Source organism: Alosa pseudoharengus, unplaced genomic scaffold (assembly GCF_046254945.1).
Source record: "Alosa pseudoharengus isolate Yale_2024_CS ecotype anadromous, Long Island Sound unplaced genomic scaffold, YU_APseudo_1.1 YU_APseudo_1.1_scf_21, whole genome shotgun sequence".
Classification (NCBI taxonomy): domain Eukaryota; kingdom Metazoa; phylum Chordata; class Actinopteri; order Clupeiformes; family Clupeidae; genus Alosa; species Alosa pseudoharengus.
In genome coordinates, this window is record NW_027468674.1 from 29,929,671 (window position 1) to 29,946,796 (window position 17,126).

The window sequence follows — 17,126 nt, forward strand, 5'->3', positions numbered from 1 at the left end:
GTGTGTGTGTGTCTTGTCCTCTTAAGGTGTGTGATGTTCAAAAGAAGTGCTGCTGGTCATTAGCTGTCAGTGAGGATAGCCGTTTCCTCTTGACCGCTGGGTGTAACACACTAAAGGTCTGGGACTACAACATGAGCCTGGACGTCAACTCTCAGGTACACCTCACACAACACACACACACACAGTCTGGACATCTCTCAGATGACATGTCAGCATAACACATCCACATCCTCGACGTACGCGCACACACACAATTTATCCACGCACACACACACACACACACACACACATACATACACAGACCCAGACACTGAATGATATGAGTGGGTGTGAATGTTTCTTCATGTGTGTGTGTGTGTGTGGCAGGTGTTTATTGGGCACTCCGAGCCCATCAAACAGGTGAGCTTCACACCTGATCAGATGGGTGTGGTCTCTGTGGGCGACGCACTCTTCTTCTGGGACTTCCTGGCCCACCCTCAAGAAGCGATGCTACGGTAAGAGTCCAACACGCACACTCAACTCATATGGAGACTACAATCCACCCTTGAGAAGATGCCTAATATGTCTGTTATCCATAGGTCCCCAGCCATCTTGGTGTCTCCACCTAAACCAGGTATACTTAGCCATAGAATACTTGTCAGCCTTAACAGTTAATATATAACATTAGAATTCCTCTAATGAAGGTTTCTTTTTAATTGGTGCAGGCCCATCAGGTGACTCCGGGGCGTTGACCAATGGAATGCTGCTGTCCGCTGGGATGCCTCGAGGCCCAGCTCCCCTTCCCTCATTGGACCGGAGCTCTATTGAGAGGCCAGCTCATGATGGTTAGTGTCCTCTGGGAAAGTTGCCTGTCATTAAAAAAAAAAAAACATTTCTTTCTAAGGTCTGAAATGTCTTGGTTGTTACCTTGCATTGTGCTAGCCATATAGATGAAGACTCATATTCATATATTCACATTCCTACCTACAGAGAGTGTGTATAGAGCAAGTGAATGAAAATGGTCATTTATTTTAGTATCTATTGTGTTCAGATAAGACTCTGGTTGTTTGTGTGTCCTGCACAATTAATACAAGGATCATAATGTACTGTGTTTTTGTGTGCCTGTTGGTGTGGGTTTGTTCATAGCGCTCGAGGACCTCTCCCTAAGTGAGGACACTCACGATGCCTTACGACGTAGCCCTTCCCCTTCACCTGCTCCCAGCCCCACTCCCAAACACGCCTCCTTCCTCCGGGTCACTGATAGGTCAGCGAGCAGAGCCTCTCCAGAGGAGCCAGCCAATCAGCTGAGAGAAAATGACCATGGGACCTCCTCAAAGGCGCAGCGTCCGGACTGCTACAAACACTTCACACCACGTTACAACACCTCCACCCCAGAGCAGGTACTATCCCTCCATCCATTTGTATTCTTTCACCTCTTCTGTCTCTCCATCTTTGGACCAGTTTTAGACATTTCCCAGGATTCTGTGTTTTTACTGCAGAGTACTGTTGCCCCTCCCCCTGGAGAGGAGGGACTGAGACTGAAAGCTGTGATTGGCTATAATGGCAATGGGCGTGGCAATATGGTGTGGAACCCTGACACAGGTGAGCAGTGTGTGCGTGTCTGCACTTATGGACACGTGTGTGTGTGTGTGATTTGAAGAGGGGAAAGGTCTGAGTGCCCGTGTATGTTTATTTCTTATGGGGCAATTTGTTGTTGTGTGTTAGTTGATTCTCACTCTGTATGTGTGTATGTGTATCATACACCATACACTTGCTGCTGCGTTGTAGGTCTGTTTGTCTACACCCACGGATTTTGTGTGTGTGTGTGTGTCGTAGGTCTGTTTGTGTACACCTGCGGCTGTGTGTGTGTGGTGGAGAACCTGCATACAGGCTCTCAGAGGCACTGGCTCGGACACACAGAGGAGATCTCCACCCTCACCATTTCCCATGATGCACAGGTACAGCACTGACGTCACACCTACAGCAGACAGGAAATAGAAAAGGATGTCGATTGTAATTATGTTTTTGGGAAATGATTACATTTGTAGGACTGCTACATTGAAAAAGCACAGATTTGTATGATGCTTGTTGGGATAACAGTGCCTATCGATGTTCTTTGTTGTGATTGGTTGAATAGTTAGTGGCGTCAGCTTCTGGGAGTGGTGCCTCATCGAAGAGCCTCATCTGCATATGGAATGTTGCAGATGGTTCCAGTAGAACCAGCATGTCCTTTCATAAGGGCGCAGTGCAGAGTATGGCCTTCTCCAGGGATGACCGCTACTTCCTGTCAGTGGGTCAGTGTGTGATGTCACATTTTATTAATCCCCCATTGGGTTTCCGATGTATTGCATGATGATGATGGTCATGATTTGTCCCTAAAATGCGCATTGCTCAGTCACAGTTCATTGCTGGGCTCTTATCCTAGTCTGATGTCATATCCTTGTCTGTTTTAGATGCTGTCATCATGCAAAAGAATTTCATGTTTTTTTGCTCCTCTTTAAAGTATTGCTTCTTTCATAGCGACTCAGAACTGTCATCTTTTCATCTTCGATATGGCCACACTGTCTGTTAGGCATGTCCGTTGCCATATTGATCATATTAAATCCATCAAAATGACACCTAATTTGATGGACCATTTTTTCCCCAAGTCGGAGCTCCCTCTACAAGAGGCAATTTTCTGACATAAACGAGTTCCGAGGTGTCTCTGGAAGCACACATGCTTCATTAAAGAGGTCATATTCTGTTTTGGCTGCAGGTGACTTCAGTGAGCAGGAGGTGGCGCTGTGGAGTGGGAGCTGCTTTGAGCTGCTGTGTCATGTGACCGCACCGTGGGCTCTACACGAGGCCCGCTTCAGCCCCACCACCGACGGCCTACTCGCTTGCGTCGGAGAGTCCGGAACTCTCTTCTGCACCATACGCACACAGGGCATGCAGACAGAACTCCAGGTAAAAAAAAAAAAACATATAACCATATAAGCAATTATAGCTTTTAGCAAATGCTTCTTCAGACTTCCAGACTAATTCCCCAATCCCACATCACAAATCCTGTTGCAGCATTGCACTAAAAACACCCTTGAGGATGTGAACTCACACACTGTCGCCCGCAGGTGCAGAGTGTGTGTGTGCCTGACGATGTTGGTGACGCGGAGTTGACATCTCTGTGCTTCAACGCCAACGGCCTGCTCTTTACAGGCACCAGTGGCGGGCAGGTGTGTGTGTGGGACTGCAACACACACCGCTGCTTCATGAGCTGGGAGGCAGACGAGGGAGAGATCGGTCAGTGTGTGTGTGTGTGTGTGTATGTGTGTATGCAGTGTTTCCGCTAGATTTTTTTTTAACAGTGGCAGCTTCAGGGAGACATCCACTCTCCAGTTTAATTTTTGCTGTTGTTGCGAGCGAGCTAATAGGCTACGATATGGGAAATAGTAAATACTTTCAATATGATCAGCTTCAGAAATGAATGGGTTTTCCTTAGCCTGTGCTACACCTTTCCATCAAGTTGTGCGAAAATGTTAGTTTTTGCGATGCTGACAAACATGCGTAGCACATGGAAGCTCTTGATAGCCACTAATCTTGATGCCACTAACATCTATAAAAAACAATATATTTATGGAATAAAATTAGACAGGTACCTCGGATTAGAATTGCTGTTTATTGTTTTTTTTTTGTTTGTTTTTTTTTTTTGTATATTTTTTTGGCCTTTTTATGCCTTTGATGATAGTGACAGTGGAGAGTGACAGGAAGCGAATGGGAGAGAGAGCAGGGGTGGGATCCGGAAAGGACCACGGGGCGGGAATCGAACCCGGGTCGCCGGCGTACGGTGCAGGTGCCCCAGCCAGTTGCGCCACAGCTGGGGCCGAATTGCTGTTTATTGTTAAACTGCAATTTTCAGCAGCCAGCAGAGGGCATTTAGCCTACTATGCTTCTGGACAATATTTTGCGTCTCCCCTAATTCTGAAGCAGTGGCACCGCTAAATGAAGAGGAAACACTGAGAAGAAAGTAAATGTTTTAAATAAGCTACATCAATACAGTATATAATATGTGAAGTGAAACTGGACGGGCCATAATAACCTCTGACTAGTTTTAGGCTACTAATTGTTAAATTGCAATGTGAGCGGCAGCCAGCAGGGGAGGATACGTCGGCAGGATTATTTAAAAAGCTACTGCAACTATTGTGCGTCTGCCCTGATTCTGATACCGTGGGGGTATTAATTAAACCGTGGCGGGCCGCCATGCTCAAATAAACGTAGAGGAAACACTGGTGTATGTGTCTCATCTGTTTGCATTTGTTAGTGTTAGTGTGTGGTGGTGTTTTAAACATCTTTGCATCTGTGTTAGTGTGTTGTGTGTGTCTGTGTTTCTGTAAGTGACCTGTCAGTGTCATGATTGCATTATCAGATAGATTTTCAATTTCCCCTGACTTATAGCATTTTTGTTTCTCCTTAGCCTCAAGCAGTGAACCCATTTGAGGGTTTCTCAGGTTTTTTTGTGCATGACATTGCATGGTGTTTTTTGGAGTGGACATTAGATGAATGTTACCGTATTTTACAGACTATAAGTCGCTCCGGAGTATAAATCGCATCAGTCAAAAAATGCCTCATGAAGAGGAAAAAAACCATATAAGTTGCGCCGGACTATAAGTCGCATTTATTTAGAAATGTATTTCACAAAATCCAAGACCAAGAACATACAAAAGCTATGTAACTGGACACATAGAGGCCAAAAAGATTAATGTTAATGAAGAGAAGGAGTGAATGGCAGGGATAGCAAAGGCAGCCAAGAGGAAGGCCCGAAGGTTATTGTAAAGCAATTTACAAAAGATTCACTGAATGAAGATGTGGTACACGAAAATTTAGCTAAAAATGTGTAGTATGCAGTGCAATCAAACATTTTGGGCGATGTGGCGTCACAAGCCGGCAGCAGATTAAATGCTTACGAGAGAAAAAGATGCGGTTTTAAAAGGACGCGCACGAAGGATGAATGGCAAAGCTGAGGCAAGCCGTTTCCACTTTTCAATCCATCTCCACAACATGCCAACACCACTGTGAAGTGTGATTTCTCATGACCAGTTGTCACTATATTCACACTTTTCTGCCCTTTCTCTGCGACACTGGGGATGTCAAACGTGAGGGGGACCACGTCCATGTTGATAATATGGTCCGGTGACACGTTGTGTTCAGTTACCTGCTTTTCAACGAACTCACGGAAATTGTCAACCTTGGCTTGAAAGTCTGCTGGCAGTTTCTGACACACTGTTGTCAGTGCTCTGATGAGAGGCGGTTGTGTTGCATGAAGCGTTAACACCAAGATGGCCCGCCTGCACAGTCGTTTATATTCATCTCCTTTGCAACTACCAGGGTGTGGAGATGTAACTGCACCGTTGACAAGCCTCTCCCGGCAGCACGTTGTTCAAGCACCCCTCTGTGGACTCGTTCCTCCAGCTCTGGCCATCTTGCTTTCAGTCCGCGATTAGCTTTCTTTGTTTTCTTCATTGCATTAAGAGTAACCTCTGCTTTTCGCCTTTTTTTCACTCACTCCAAACTTTCTTTCTGCTGCTCTATTACCATTTTCGGCTGCATATTTTACTACCTACAGTTTGTAATACCTACAGCATAGTATGACTTTCTTTTGGGGGGGCATTTTGGTTGTATCCAGTCTTTCCAGTCCAGTTGTCTTTAAGTTAATTTTTGAGGGGTAGGCCTGCACAGTTGTATAACAGCTCTGGTTATCACAAGCATAGAGCGCCATCTCGCAGCTCTTTCATTTCGGAATTATTCAAAAACATGTTCGATTTTATATATAAGTCGCACCTGTAAGTCGCAGGGCCAGCCAAACTATGAAAAAAAGTGTGACTTATAGTCCAGAAAATACAGTACATTTTGGGCTTTGTTTTTGTATGGCTAAAGTCAATGAATATTGGCCATATACTAATTTATGTGTATTGGTTGCTGTTGGTAATGCTACAGAAATGGCCTTTGGTTGAACTTTTATTTATCGTTTACAGATTAAATTGTATAGGTTAGGAGTAGTCATCAATTCTGTTGCACATGAATTGATTGTTTCCCACTTTAAAAACATTCAGCTGAATTATCCAATTTAGGCTTTCCCTTTGGTTTGTTGTTCGTATTTATCGTTCAGCAGAATTATAACTTAAACGGTGATCAATAATTGTAAATATAGCCTATCCCATTTAGTGTAGTCATGCATACTGAGTGGACTCTAGACCTCACTTCCGTATAGCTCAGGAGGCTGTGTCATGCCCTAAGGGATTAGCAACAAACTTTGATGATGTACTTAGTACAGTCATTTCCTGTGTTAGTCATTAGTCATATTGTGTATAAACCGCAGGATAGTGTTTTACACAAATTAAAAGAACAAAACCATGTATTAACCTTAGTGCCTAATAGCCTAATGAATCAGAATCAGATCATGCTTTAATCATTCAGAAGAATGAAGAAAAGAAATGCATTCCTGCTCCCATGTATTAACCTCATAGCTGAAGAACTTTTGCAAAATCAATGTATAAACCATGGTTAATAGTAGGGAAATTACAGTATATAAGTACTGTATTATAGCTGCTATGTGCTTGCTATATGTATAGGTTTCATCTTGCTCTTGCTATTCTTCCACAATGCGTCTCTTCACCCTCATTCTTCATCCTCTGCTGTTCGTTCTCATGTTTGGGTGCCTCTTCACAAAGGCTTCATTTTACTCTTTCTGTATGAGAATGAGTCATTTAAAATATCAGCAAATGAAACATTTAACAACATTGTACATTGGTATTCAGTTGTGAGCTTTTCCTTTTGGGTTGCTGTTTGCACTCGTAATGTTTCAGCACAACTGTACATGTTGGACTTCAGTTGCAAGTCTGTCCCTTTGAGTTCCTATAGACCTTTTTACAACTATACTCTCATTCCGGCGTAATAATCAAGGAACGTTGCGAATGTACCATGGGCACAGCAGCACAATGATATCACGCAGCACCTGAAAATAGTCCCCGTAGGCTGTAACTTCCAGCAACTTCCAGTAACAAATTTGAGCTGCAGCAGATTATTACGCCGGAATGAGAGTATAGTCCATTGTCAAATCAACCTAGAAACTTGCCACGTTACACGTTCGGTGTATCCTCTGCGTGCTTGGAATACCCACAATCCTGTGCGCACACATGATTTTAATAATGCACCTGCAGCTTCCTTCACACTCGCTACTCTGCTCCATTGTGTTTTCCGTATGCTAAGAAGAAGACTTTCCTCGTGAAGGATTCGACTCAGCAGGACTCGTTCTACCAAGCACGAATCCTTGACGTTGGTCTGGAACACCATAGTTCATAACCGTTTCCCTCAGACAAGAAAAATGTCAGGCCAATCAGTGACGAGAGGGGAAGACTAAACGACGAAACTTATTGTGATAAACAGAAGCAGCAACACCTGCAAATGTCAGAAAATGCAGAAATTTATTTACAGCAAAGGTAGACTCACTAACTGTTGATGCTGTTTATTGACAGTTTGTAAAGTTTAGGTGATGTAGGAAGTAACATTAGGAATCTCTAATCTAAACCAATCTCTAATATGATTAGTAAGGCTGAACCAATTATTAGTGGGTTTGATCCAGCTCACTGGATCTCCTACTGCTCCTAGACCGTTTGAGCTATCGACGCGGTTCAAACTCCAAAAATTCAGGCCCGAACCGGTGTAGTGCGCGTGTTACTTTCGTGTTTTTTGGGCCCATTGAAATGAATGGCGGAATGTTCAAGGATTCTAATTTCGATTGTGACATCACAGCTCTAATTGTTTAAGCTTGCACCTGGCAGAGTTCTGAGCCATCTGGCAGAGCTCTAATGGGCTGGGCTGGGCTGTCTGTGTATATGAAGGTGTGTGCATGTAACTTTTGACCCGTATGTCCGATTTTCATAAATGAGGTACCGTTGGAATCCTTGGATGAGGCCGAGTTCCATGCCCCTGATCAAAATCACTCTTGCAGTTCCTCGGAACCGCAATTCTAGTTTTAAAGTTACTGCCCGTTGCGATGCAAGTGTTGCAGACGTTTCCCAATCTGGCTGTTGTGAAATCCAACTTTCAAGTCCCTTCTGACCTTTTCATCCAAAATGGTTCAGTTTCTTTTCTAAAAAATGAGAAAAGAAACTTCACACAAAATAACTTTTTAAATTATTGTATTACAATTTCATGGCTTCTGCTGATGTTGATATGAACAATAGCAATAGCATGCCATCGCAATTATTGGATTGAATGAAACTGTAAGCCCTTCAGTGAATGGCAAATCGTCTGTAATACCTGTAGTGCTGAATGTGTGGTCTTTTTAAAGGTCTATTTTTATACAATGGGTCACCCTTGCCCCTATTGGAAATAACATTACTAGTTGTTTTGCACAGTTTGCTAAGGTACACACGCACTCACTCACTCACACTCTCTCTCTCTCTCTCTCTCTCTCTCTCTCTCTCTCTCTCTCTCTCTCGCGCGCTTTCTCTCTCTCTCTCTCTCTGGGTATGGGTTCTAACACACTTCAGTTACAAGCACATGCAAAGTGTGTATGCATGTGTAGGAAAAGAAAAATGACGTGTTACACAAATTATAAAATCGTGTGTGTGTTTTGTCTGTGTCTTTCTGTAGGGGTGTTGCTGTGCTGTGGCAATAGGCTGGTGTGTGGAAGCAACAGCAGGCGTTTGAGGCTGTGGTCAGTTGCTGCTGTTCAAGCACTAAGACCCCAGAATGCGGAGCGATCTCAGGACAGGTACACACACATACACACACAACCAGACAACACACACATAACGTCTGGAGCCTGTTCACATTACAAACTGCTAACAGTTAAAGAATGTTGCGACAGTCTGTGACAAAATGCATGCTTGGTTTTCTTTCTCTTTCTGATGAAGTAGGGTAATTTAAATAAAATGAAAGGAAGAGCCTTTATTAATTAATTAAATAGACTGATTTTCAATGAATGCCTAATTGCTTTTTTTGACAAGTACCAGAGAGTTATTTAGAAGCTGATTAAAAATGTAATAATGAAAAATAAAAAATAGCTTTGATCGTGTACAGATCTTCTGCACAAAGCGCCAGTCTTGAAAAGCATTCACTCATGTGACCCACTCTATGCTCTGTGCTGGTGTGAAAAGAGATGATATGCTGGAGAGAAGGAGAGACGCCGGTGCAGATCAGATGTCTTCTTAATTTTCAATTTATTTAGTAAAAGGTGCAGAACATACTTCTGACTTACATTGAAACATTAGTCTTATGTTCTGCACCTTTTACTAAATAAATTGAAAATTAAGAAGACATCTGAGCTGCACCGGCGTCTCTCCTTCTCTCCAAAATATCTGTCCTGGCCTGGTTGAACCGGATTTTCGTCAAACGACAGAAGCGCGGAGAACCCTCCTTTGTCTAAGAGATGATATGCATCAGGTCTCACCTCCACCTACTGACTAATGGAGTTGCAGTTGGATGTTATTTTCACAAGCCTTATCAGCAAATGGAGATTGATGGCAACTGCAGAATGCAGATACAGCCTCGGCAGCTTGTTGGAATAAATGAGCGTATTTATCTGTCCGTCCCATGACCCAGTACATTGTTTGGCATTCACTACTTCCATTGCATAGTCCTCGTGGCTTGCATAGACATGAAAGGACTCTAAAATACCTGTATGAGCCTTTTGTTTAGTGTAGACTGTTATATGGTAGAGCCCTTAGTTAACGGTCACTCACGGTCACCCAACAGCCCTGCTGTGCTGCTGGAGCAAGAGATGCAGCTTGACGGGGCCGTGGTCAGTGCCACCTTTGATGACGTCATGGACATGGGCATCGTGGGCACCACGACGGGCACCCTGTGGTACATCAACTGGACAGAGAACACCAGCATACGGCTCATCAACGGACACAAAAGCAAGGTGGGTGTTTTCCCGTTTAGATGATCACCGTGATGGTGATGATAGATTCACATTTACACTCACACTCACACACACACACACTGTGTCAAGGGTAATGTATCTCAGGGTGTCTATGATTGGATATGACAAGTTAGAACGGTTGGTATAACTGCAAACCATTCATATGGACTACATGCACTTGAATTAAGAGTGTGTGTGTGTGTGTGTGTGTGTGTGTGTGTGTTTATACACAGGTGAATGGTGTAGTATTCAGTCTAGACGAGAGCCGCTTTGCTACCTGCGGACAGGATGGAAGTTTGAGAGTCTGGACATCGCCTAGTAACGAACTGTTGGTCCAGTTCCAGGTGCTCAATCAGGTAAGTCAGAGCCCTCAAAGCTTGTCCATCAGACAGTCCATTTGCTTGTACCATTCCGTGCACCTGCCTCTCTTTCCGATATCTTTATCAGAGTATTGTGTGTGTGTGTGTGTGTGTCAGAGCTGTGAATGTGTGTGCTGGAACCCTGGGAGCTCGGTGACGGCAGTATGTGTGTCGGGGGGTTACAGCGACGGGACGGTGCGAGTGTTCAACCTGAACTCGTCTGAGATGGAGCTGAAGCTGCAGCCCCATGCCACCGTGGTGTCCGCGCTGCAGTACTCCTGCCACGGTGAGACACACACACACACACACACACACACACACGAGGAATGGGCAGAGATGAAGGGAGGGAAAGTAGAGAGGGAATGATGAAAATAAAGTGATGTGTGTGTGTGTGTCTTCAGGTCTGTAAGAGACTCTCCTTAACTTAGTTATACTTTTGGGTCATTTCAGTATGTGAGTGCTGGTGTGTGTTTGTGCCTGAATGAGCGTAGGTCTAGAGCAGTGGTTCCCAAACTTTTAACAGGCATGTACCCCCTGAGACATTATGATCTTCCGGAGTACCCCCAACACCACCAATTGTTAACAAGTTTTTTTTTTAATTGTTTTATTAATATTTATTTTTATCAATTTTGTCGAGAATAGTGAATAGGATCATAAACATATGATACAAATCTCATCAATAGTCAACATATGATGGGCCTACAAATGTGCTGAATATAATGATTTTAAATAGATCTGCACCTAATCTCACACACAATCGTCTTGTTGAATGCAGTGATCTTATCTGGTGCTTGTCTTTGCCTTGTAACTGGAGATTTAACTCATTGAGCTTTCCAAAAATATAGCTAAGATAGGCCAGCTTCGTCAAGAAATGTTCATTAGTGAACGTGCTTGCAGATTCAAACATGCGCTCTTCCTCCAAGAAGAGGCGACTCGGAGCTCAAACACGCGACAGCACTTTACCTCGGGAAAGCCACCTTGCCTCGCTGTGAAACAGTACAGCCTTTTGGTCAGCTCCCATCTCCTCTCAAAGTGCGGAGAATAGACACGCTTTTAAGGGCCGGGTCTTGATGAAATTCGCCATTCTCACAACCTCGTTCAAAATCTCATTCAGGTCGGCACTAACTAAGCTGCCTTGACACGAGCGCTTCCCTATGAATAACACAGTGCGTCCATTGCGCATCGGGTGCAACCTGGGCCTAGGCTACAGATGAAAAAATAAATAAATAAAACTCCTGTTTTTCACGTCAGTTCGCGCCCCACCTGGCATGTCTCCGCGACCCAGTAGTGGGTTGCGACCCACAGTTTGAGAAACGCTGCTTTACCCTCTCTGTCTCCACTCTCGAATATTTTGTTAATGCGTAGAAAATAAGTTTTTAATGTGCAGTGCAAATGCGGAAGTTAAGTTACCAACGTGGGATAGAGAAAATGTTTGAAAAGGCATAGGCTATGACTTAGATCTTTTTTCGCGTACCCCCTGAAATCAGTCCACGTACCCCTGGGGGTACGCGTACCCCAGTTTGACAACCGCTGGTCTAGAGGAACAAGGATTGTGTGTGTGATCTTTGGTTGTGTTTTCAGGTCTGGTGCTGTTGTCGGCAGGACGAGACGGTGTGATTGCCGTCATCAGTCCGGTTACTGGGGCAACACTACGCATCATTAGTGATCACAAAGGGGCTCCCATTACCGCCATGCAAAGTGTCAAAAAACAGGTTGGTGTGTGTGAGTGTTAATGCCCATTGTGTTGTAGTTTGTAGGTGTACATTCTCAACATTCATTTTCAATAGTTTTCTTTTTTTTATGGCATGATTTGTTAATCATTGTGCAAGTATGCTCTGTGTGTGTGTGTGTGTGTGTGTGTGTGAATAATTCTTCATTTGTTTCCAGTATAAAGAGTTTGGGCTTCAGGGCGATGAGCTGTGGTTAGCAGTCAGTGCTGATAGGCGTGTCAGTGTCTGGGCAGCTGATTGGAAGAAGGACAAATGTGAGCTTCTTGATTGGCTGAGTTTTCCCGCCCCTGCTGCCCCCGAGGTAAACTAACTCCTCCATCTCCAGCCTTCCAGCATCCTGATTGCTGTTACTGTAAGCGCTTTCAGATATAACCTCCGGAGTACATGCGGAGGTTTGTCAAACGGAGGTCCTACCCTTCGGATGATTCAGATATGATGCCAACCTGCGGACCTAATACTGACCTTATACGGACGTATGTGTGAACGACATACACGCACATTACAGAATCTCCGTGTGGTTGTCGAGTGAGGGGTGGGGGCTTAGAGTTCACAAGATGCGAGATATATGACGCAGAATATATGCGCCGCTGCCTGTCACAGCTGCTTTTTGTTTACAAAGTGTAGCCTATGCATTATAGGCTAAATAAGATAAATCTATTGTGCGTAGGCTAATACTTGAAGTAGGATAGTCACGTAAGTGCGCACATACAGTATTTGTATGTGTGCTTCGAGTGAACACATTTATCTGTTTTCAACGTTATGTGCCAGAATCTGGTTTGCGTTGGAGAGAGAGAGCATGCACACACTTTATGGTAGGCTACCAGCCAATTCAGTAGGCTAACTCAAGACTTCAAGGCCATCATACAACGTTTTTAAGCAACAAACAAAATACTACATAACAGTGAAGTTTTTTCATGATTTATTTTTTTCCAAAAGCATACTATCCCCATGCAGGCGCGCGGGAACATATTTTTGACCATGGGTGCTGAATAACAAAATAATGGATGTCCAATGATTTCTCCCCTAGCATGATATCATTTGAATTTAGACAGCATAATGAGTAGGCCTAAGAGCGAGAAGTTTTATAATGCCCTTGCCACTCCGACTCATCAATAAAAACTGCGTGCACACACACCAGACCAGCACTTGACTTTACATCATTAAACTATTTCAGTATATTGCTTTTCTGATTGTCAAAACCACACCTAACTTATGACGTCTCCACTCCACAGCAAAAGTGTCCTAACCACGTTACAGCTGTTTCTATCTGAGCGACTCCAATAGTGAAAGGATTTCAGTGTCATATTTCGGTGGCACTAGCTAAGCTGTCGTGGAACTCGAGATGACATGTCTACTGATAGGCAACAGGTCCAATACGAAATTCTAATTGCAAAAGATGCATCCTACCTCATCTGTTGTACTGTAGTTATTCGAAATTGGGCTTTTCACAATCCAACGATATATCCAAAGTGCGAACTAGTTGGTGATGGTCTATGAAAACTGCCAGTAGGCTATGCATGCTACACGGAGTTCTGACAGGGCTGTGCATGGCCTAATAAGCAGGCAAGATATAACCCACGATCGCCATGGTTTCGTTGTCAATTCGTGTTTGTGGTAATAATGACAGCAACAATAAAACCATCTGTATCTTACGATCTTCATCATTCTTGACAGATCACCAGCCTCCTCTGGGTCATATGCATAATTAGCCTATAGCCTACCTTTAGTTTTCATTTAATTTTAAACACGAATCTACTGTCTTTACTGCCGGGAGAGAAAAAAATCCTGTATTCTTTGCTGTAGCCTAATTCTGCCTAAGGCTATCAATGAACAGAAAACCGTGTTGGCTAACAATTTATTAAATACTCCTGTTATTGTCGTCAACGACGTCGCTGTAGGCTACTGCCTTTTCAGCGCCTTCTGCTTATGATTCAGTCTTTTGAATTCGTTTGGCCTTGCCATGCAGTTGTAGGCTACAACGTGCCATTCCCTTCATGTGTTTTATCAAAATGTTGTATGCCCTCATGGACAGTAGCTCCGTGATGTCTGCATCTTTCCATGTTGGAGATTTTCTGGACAGCACTATGCCACTCCATCATAACACTGGCATTTAAGTCAGATTTAACCACATGGACGCACGAAAGAAACGTCACCAACACGCCCTCTCACTAGGTGTGAATTTTAACCGCATGTTCTACGCCTCTTTCAGACACAGCACATTTACATAATGTCCGGAGGAAATACTAGGTCGGGGGTAGTATAAACACCGGGTGAATTCGGACTTCCATATGACCGGTTATGTCGTTCAGATATACGGCCCCACCGTTTAACATCGGCAGAACCTCCGGTCTTACACGTATGTCTGAAAGCGCTTTGTGTCACATTTACTGTGCCAATCATGATTGCCATTATTGTAAGGTCATGCTGTGTTTTATCCAATCAGTATGGGGATGTCTTGCCACCAAGCCTGGCTGCCTTCAGTCCTTGTGAGCGAGGGGTCCTAGTTTACACTGGCTATGGAGTGACAAAAGAGCTCACCTTCTACTGCCTGAACAAAAAACAGGTCCGAGTTACTCTAGAATTCCGTAACTAATATCAATATGGCACACAACTGGTATTTATTAAACACAGGGAATATTGTAGCCTTTGGTAGAGTTATACTGATTGAAATCAAACCACCCTCTCTCTCTGTGTCTTTCTCTCTCGCTCTCTCTCCTCTTTGCAGGTCCTGAGAACCATTTCTTTGTCAGATTGGGCACTTTCCTTAAGTCTCTGCTCTAAGGAACGACTACTTGCTGTTGGCTCAAAGCGTGAGTACACACTCTGTTGCATGCATGCATTGCAAATATAAACATATAAAACATAAATATATATATATATATACAGTATGTATGTATGTATGTGTGTGTGTGTGTGTGTGTATATGTGTATATATATATATATATATATATATATATATATATATATATAAAATAAGCAAAGAAATGTGCGCACATGAAAGTGTTACATGTACACATGAGCGTTTCAGGTGCTCATGCAAAACGTTTTTTGTGTGAGCATGCAAAACTTTTGTGTGAGAGCATGTTTGTTTAATTCTAGGAGAACTAGACCCAAAGGGTGTTGAATTCAGGAAGGAGACGTCTCTGTTGCCAAAACTACTTTGCTAGTTTTGCGTGAGCATATGAAACTAAACTTTAGATTTTTTTTTGCTCATGTCCCCTTTAGGGGCTCCGTGTATTTACACTTTTACTGCTTTTATAAATGGAATCTTCATCAATTTAATTTGCCCTTTTTTACAATCATTCACAAACATCCCCTCTTGAATGAATCAAAATGAAAGCAGATTCCTACAAAGTAGTGTTTATATAATTAATACAATTCACACAACAGATACTATTTCAAAATGGTGTGATTTGAGTAATTGAGATTGCGCTGAGGGATATGTCCATAACAGCAATGAGCATTGTCAGCACATACATGCCTGTGTCAACATTGCGCAACCTCACTGCTGATGTGTAACTGCCCTTATTGGCTTATTGGACTCACTGGCTATTACCAGTCACTCTTGCCAAATCAGACTCTAATGAGTGTTTTCATTGTGTGTTTTCATTGTGTGTGTGTGTGTGTGTGTGTGTGTGTGTGTGTGTGTGTGTGTGTGTGTGTGTGTGTGTGTGTGTGTGTGTGTGTGTGTGTGTGTGTGTGTGTGTGTGTGTGTGTGTGTGTGTGTGTGTGTGTGTGTGTGTGTGTGTGTGTGTGTGGCAACAGACCGCGTGGTGAAGTTGCTCCACAGCTCCTCGGGTCGTTTTCAGGACTTCACTCCTCATGGCGACTCCGTCCAGCTCTGCTGCTTCTCCCCTTCAGGAAAACAGCTGCTTACCTGTGCTCACAATGAGATACTGCTCTGGAGCTCTCACAGCCTTTAACACACACACACACACACACACACACACACACACACACACACACACACACACACACACACACACACACACACACACACACACACACACACACACACACACACACACACACACAGACAAACACACACACACACACACACACACACACACACACACACACACACGCACACACACACACACACAGACAAACACACACACACACACACACACACACACACACACACACACACACACACACACACACACACACACACACACACACACACGCACACACACACACACAGACAAACACACACACACACACACACACACACACACACACACACACACACACACACACACACACACACACACACACACACACACACACACACACACACACACACACACACACACACACACACACACTCTTTTAGAAGGACAGATTTGTATGCCAGATATCCTGGACACACAGAGACACAATCTCAGAGAGACAAGTACATACACACACTCACACAAACACACACGTGCACACAGAGCCTAAATGCACTCAATGGGTCCATTTGTGTGCACAGGCAAACAACCATACACACCTATGCAACAGCCCACATAACAGGATTAACTTCAGGAATGTTTACTAAGTTCAACATGTGGATATCTCCAAAGAAGGCACCTAAATACAGGCACTACAAGCATTCAACATAATATTTAAATGCATTCTATTTGTGATTTTCTAGGTCTGTTTACTGAAAGTTATAGCTGTTAATATACCTTTTTTTCTTTTGTTGATACCCAGAACCTGATTGTTCATGTGCCTTGTGTTATGTCCATATATGGTCATGCATTTTTATATGTAGGAATTTTTGGAATTGTACTGTCAATCAATGTGAATGTTTTTCTTAGTGTTTTATACATCTTTAATCTTGTATTTGTACAAAACTGTTAGCAAATGTGTTTTTTACATTTGTTTCTAGTTAATACATGTTTTTACATTTGTATCTAATTTTGTGATTATAATAAATAGAGCATTTTATAAGTTAATTAATTGATTTAGTTACCAATGCACAGTATTTTTCTTATCTTTTGGCATATGATTTGATTTCCAAAGATTGGAATTGACTTGAATCTACTAAATGAACTGTGATTAGGTGATCTACTGGTGAAATTACATCTTGGGTATAATCAGGGAATGTATTTTGGTTGAATAAAAAACACCAGACAGCGGAAGAGGGCGCAACATTTTTTGGCTCGAACCGGA

At 43.2% G+C, this 17,126-nt stretch overlaps 1 protein-coding gene across 1 annotated transcript in view; it reads left to right on the top strand.

The window, feature by feature from the left end:
• The window catches only part of wdr90 (WD repeat domain 90), a 53,121-nt gene extending 36,041 nt beyond the window's left edge, over positions 1-17,080 (top strand). Inside the window, 19 exon segments of the mRNA XM_076298546.1 lie at positions 27-155; positions 367-494; positions 579-613; positions 705-824; positions 1,126-1,379; positions 1,479-1,581; positions 1,816-1,937; positions 2,117-2,273; positions 2,735-2,925; positions 3,087-3,255; positions 8,608-8,728; positions 9,712-9,880; positions 10,114-10,236; positions 10,357-10,525; positions 11,821-11,951; positions 12,127-12,270; positions 14,413-14,532; positions 14,695-14,779; positions 15,735-17,080. Of these exon segments, the coding sequence (XP_076154661.1) occupies positions 27-155; positions 367-494; positions 579-613; positions 705-824; positions 1,126-1,379; positions 1,479-1,581; positions 1,816-1,937; positions 2,117-2,273; positions 2,735-2,925; positions 3,087-3,255; positions 8,608-8,728; positions 9,712-9,880; positions 10,114-10,236; positions 10,357-10,525; positions 11,821-11,951; positions 12,127-12,270; positions 14,413-14,532; positions 14,695-14,779; positions 15,735-15,892 (2,628 nt within the window). The 3' untranslated portion in view covers positions 15,893-17,080.
• Positions 17,081-17,126: the final 46 nt, after the last annotated feature.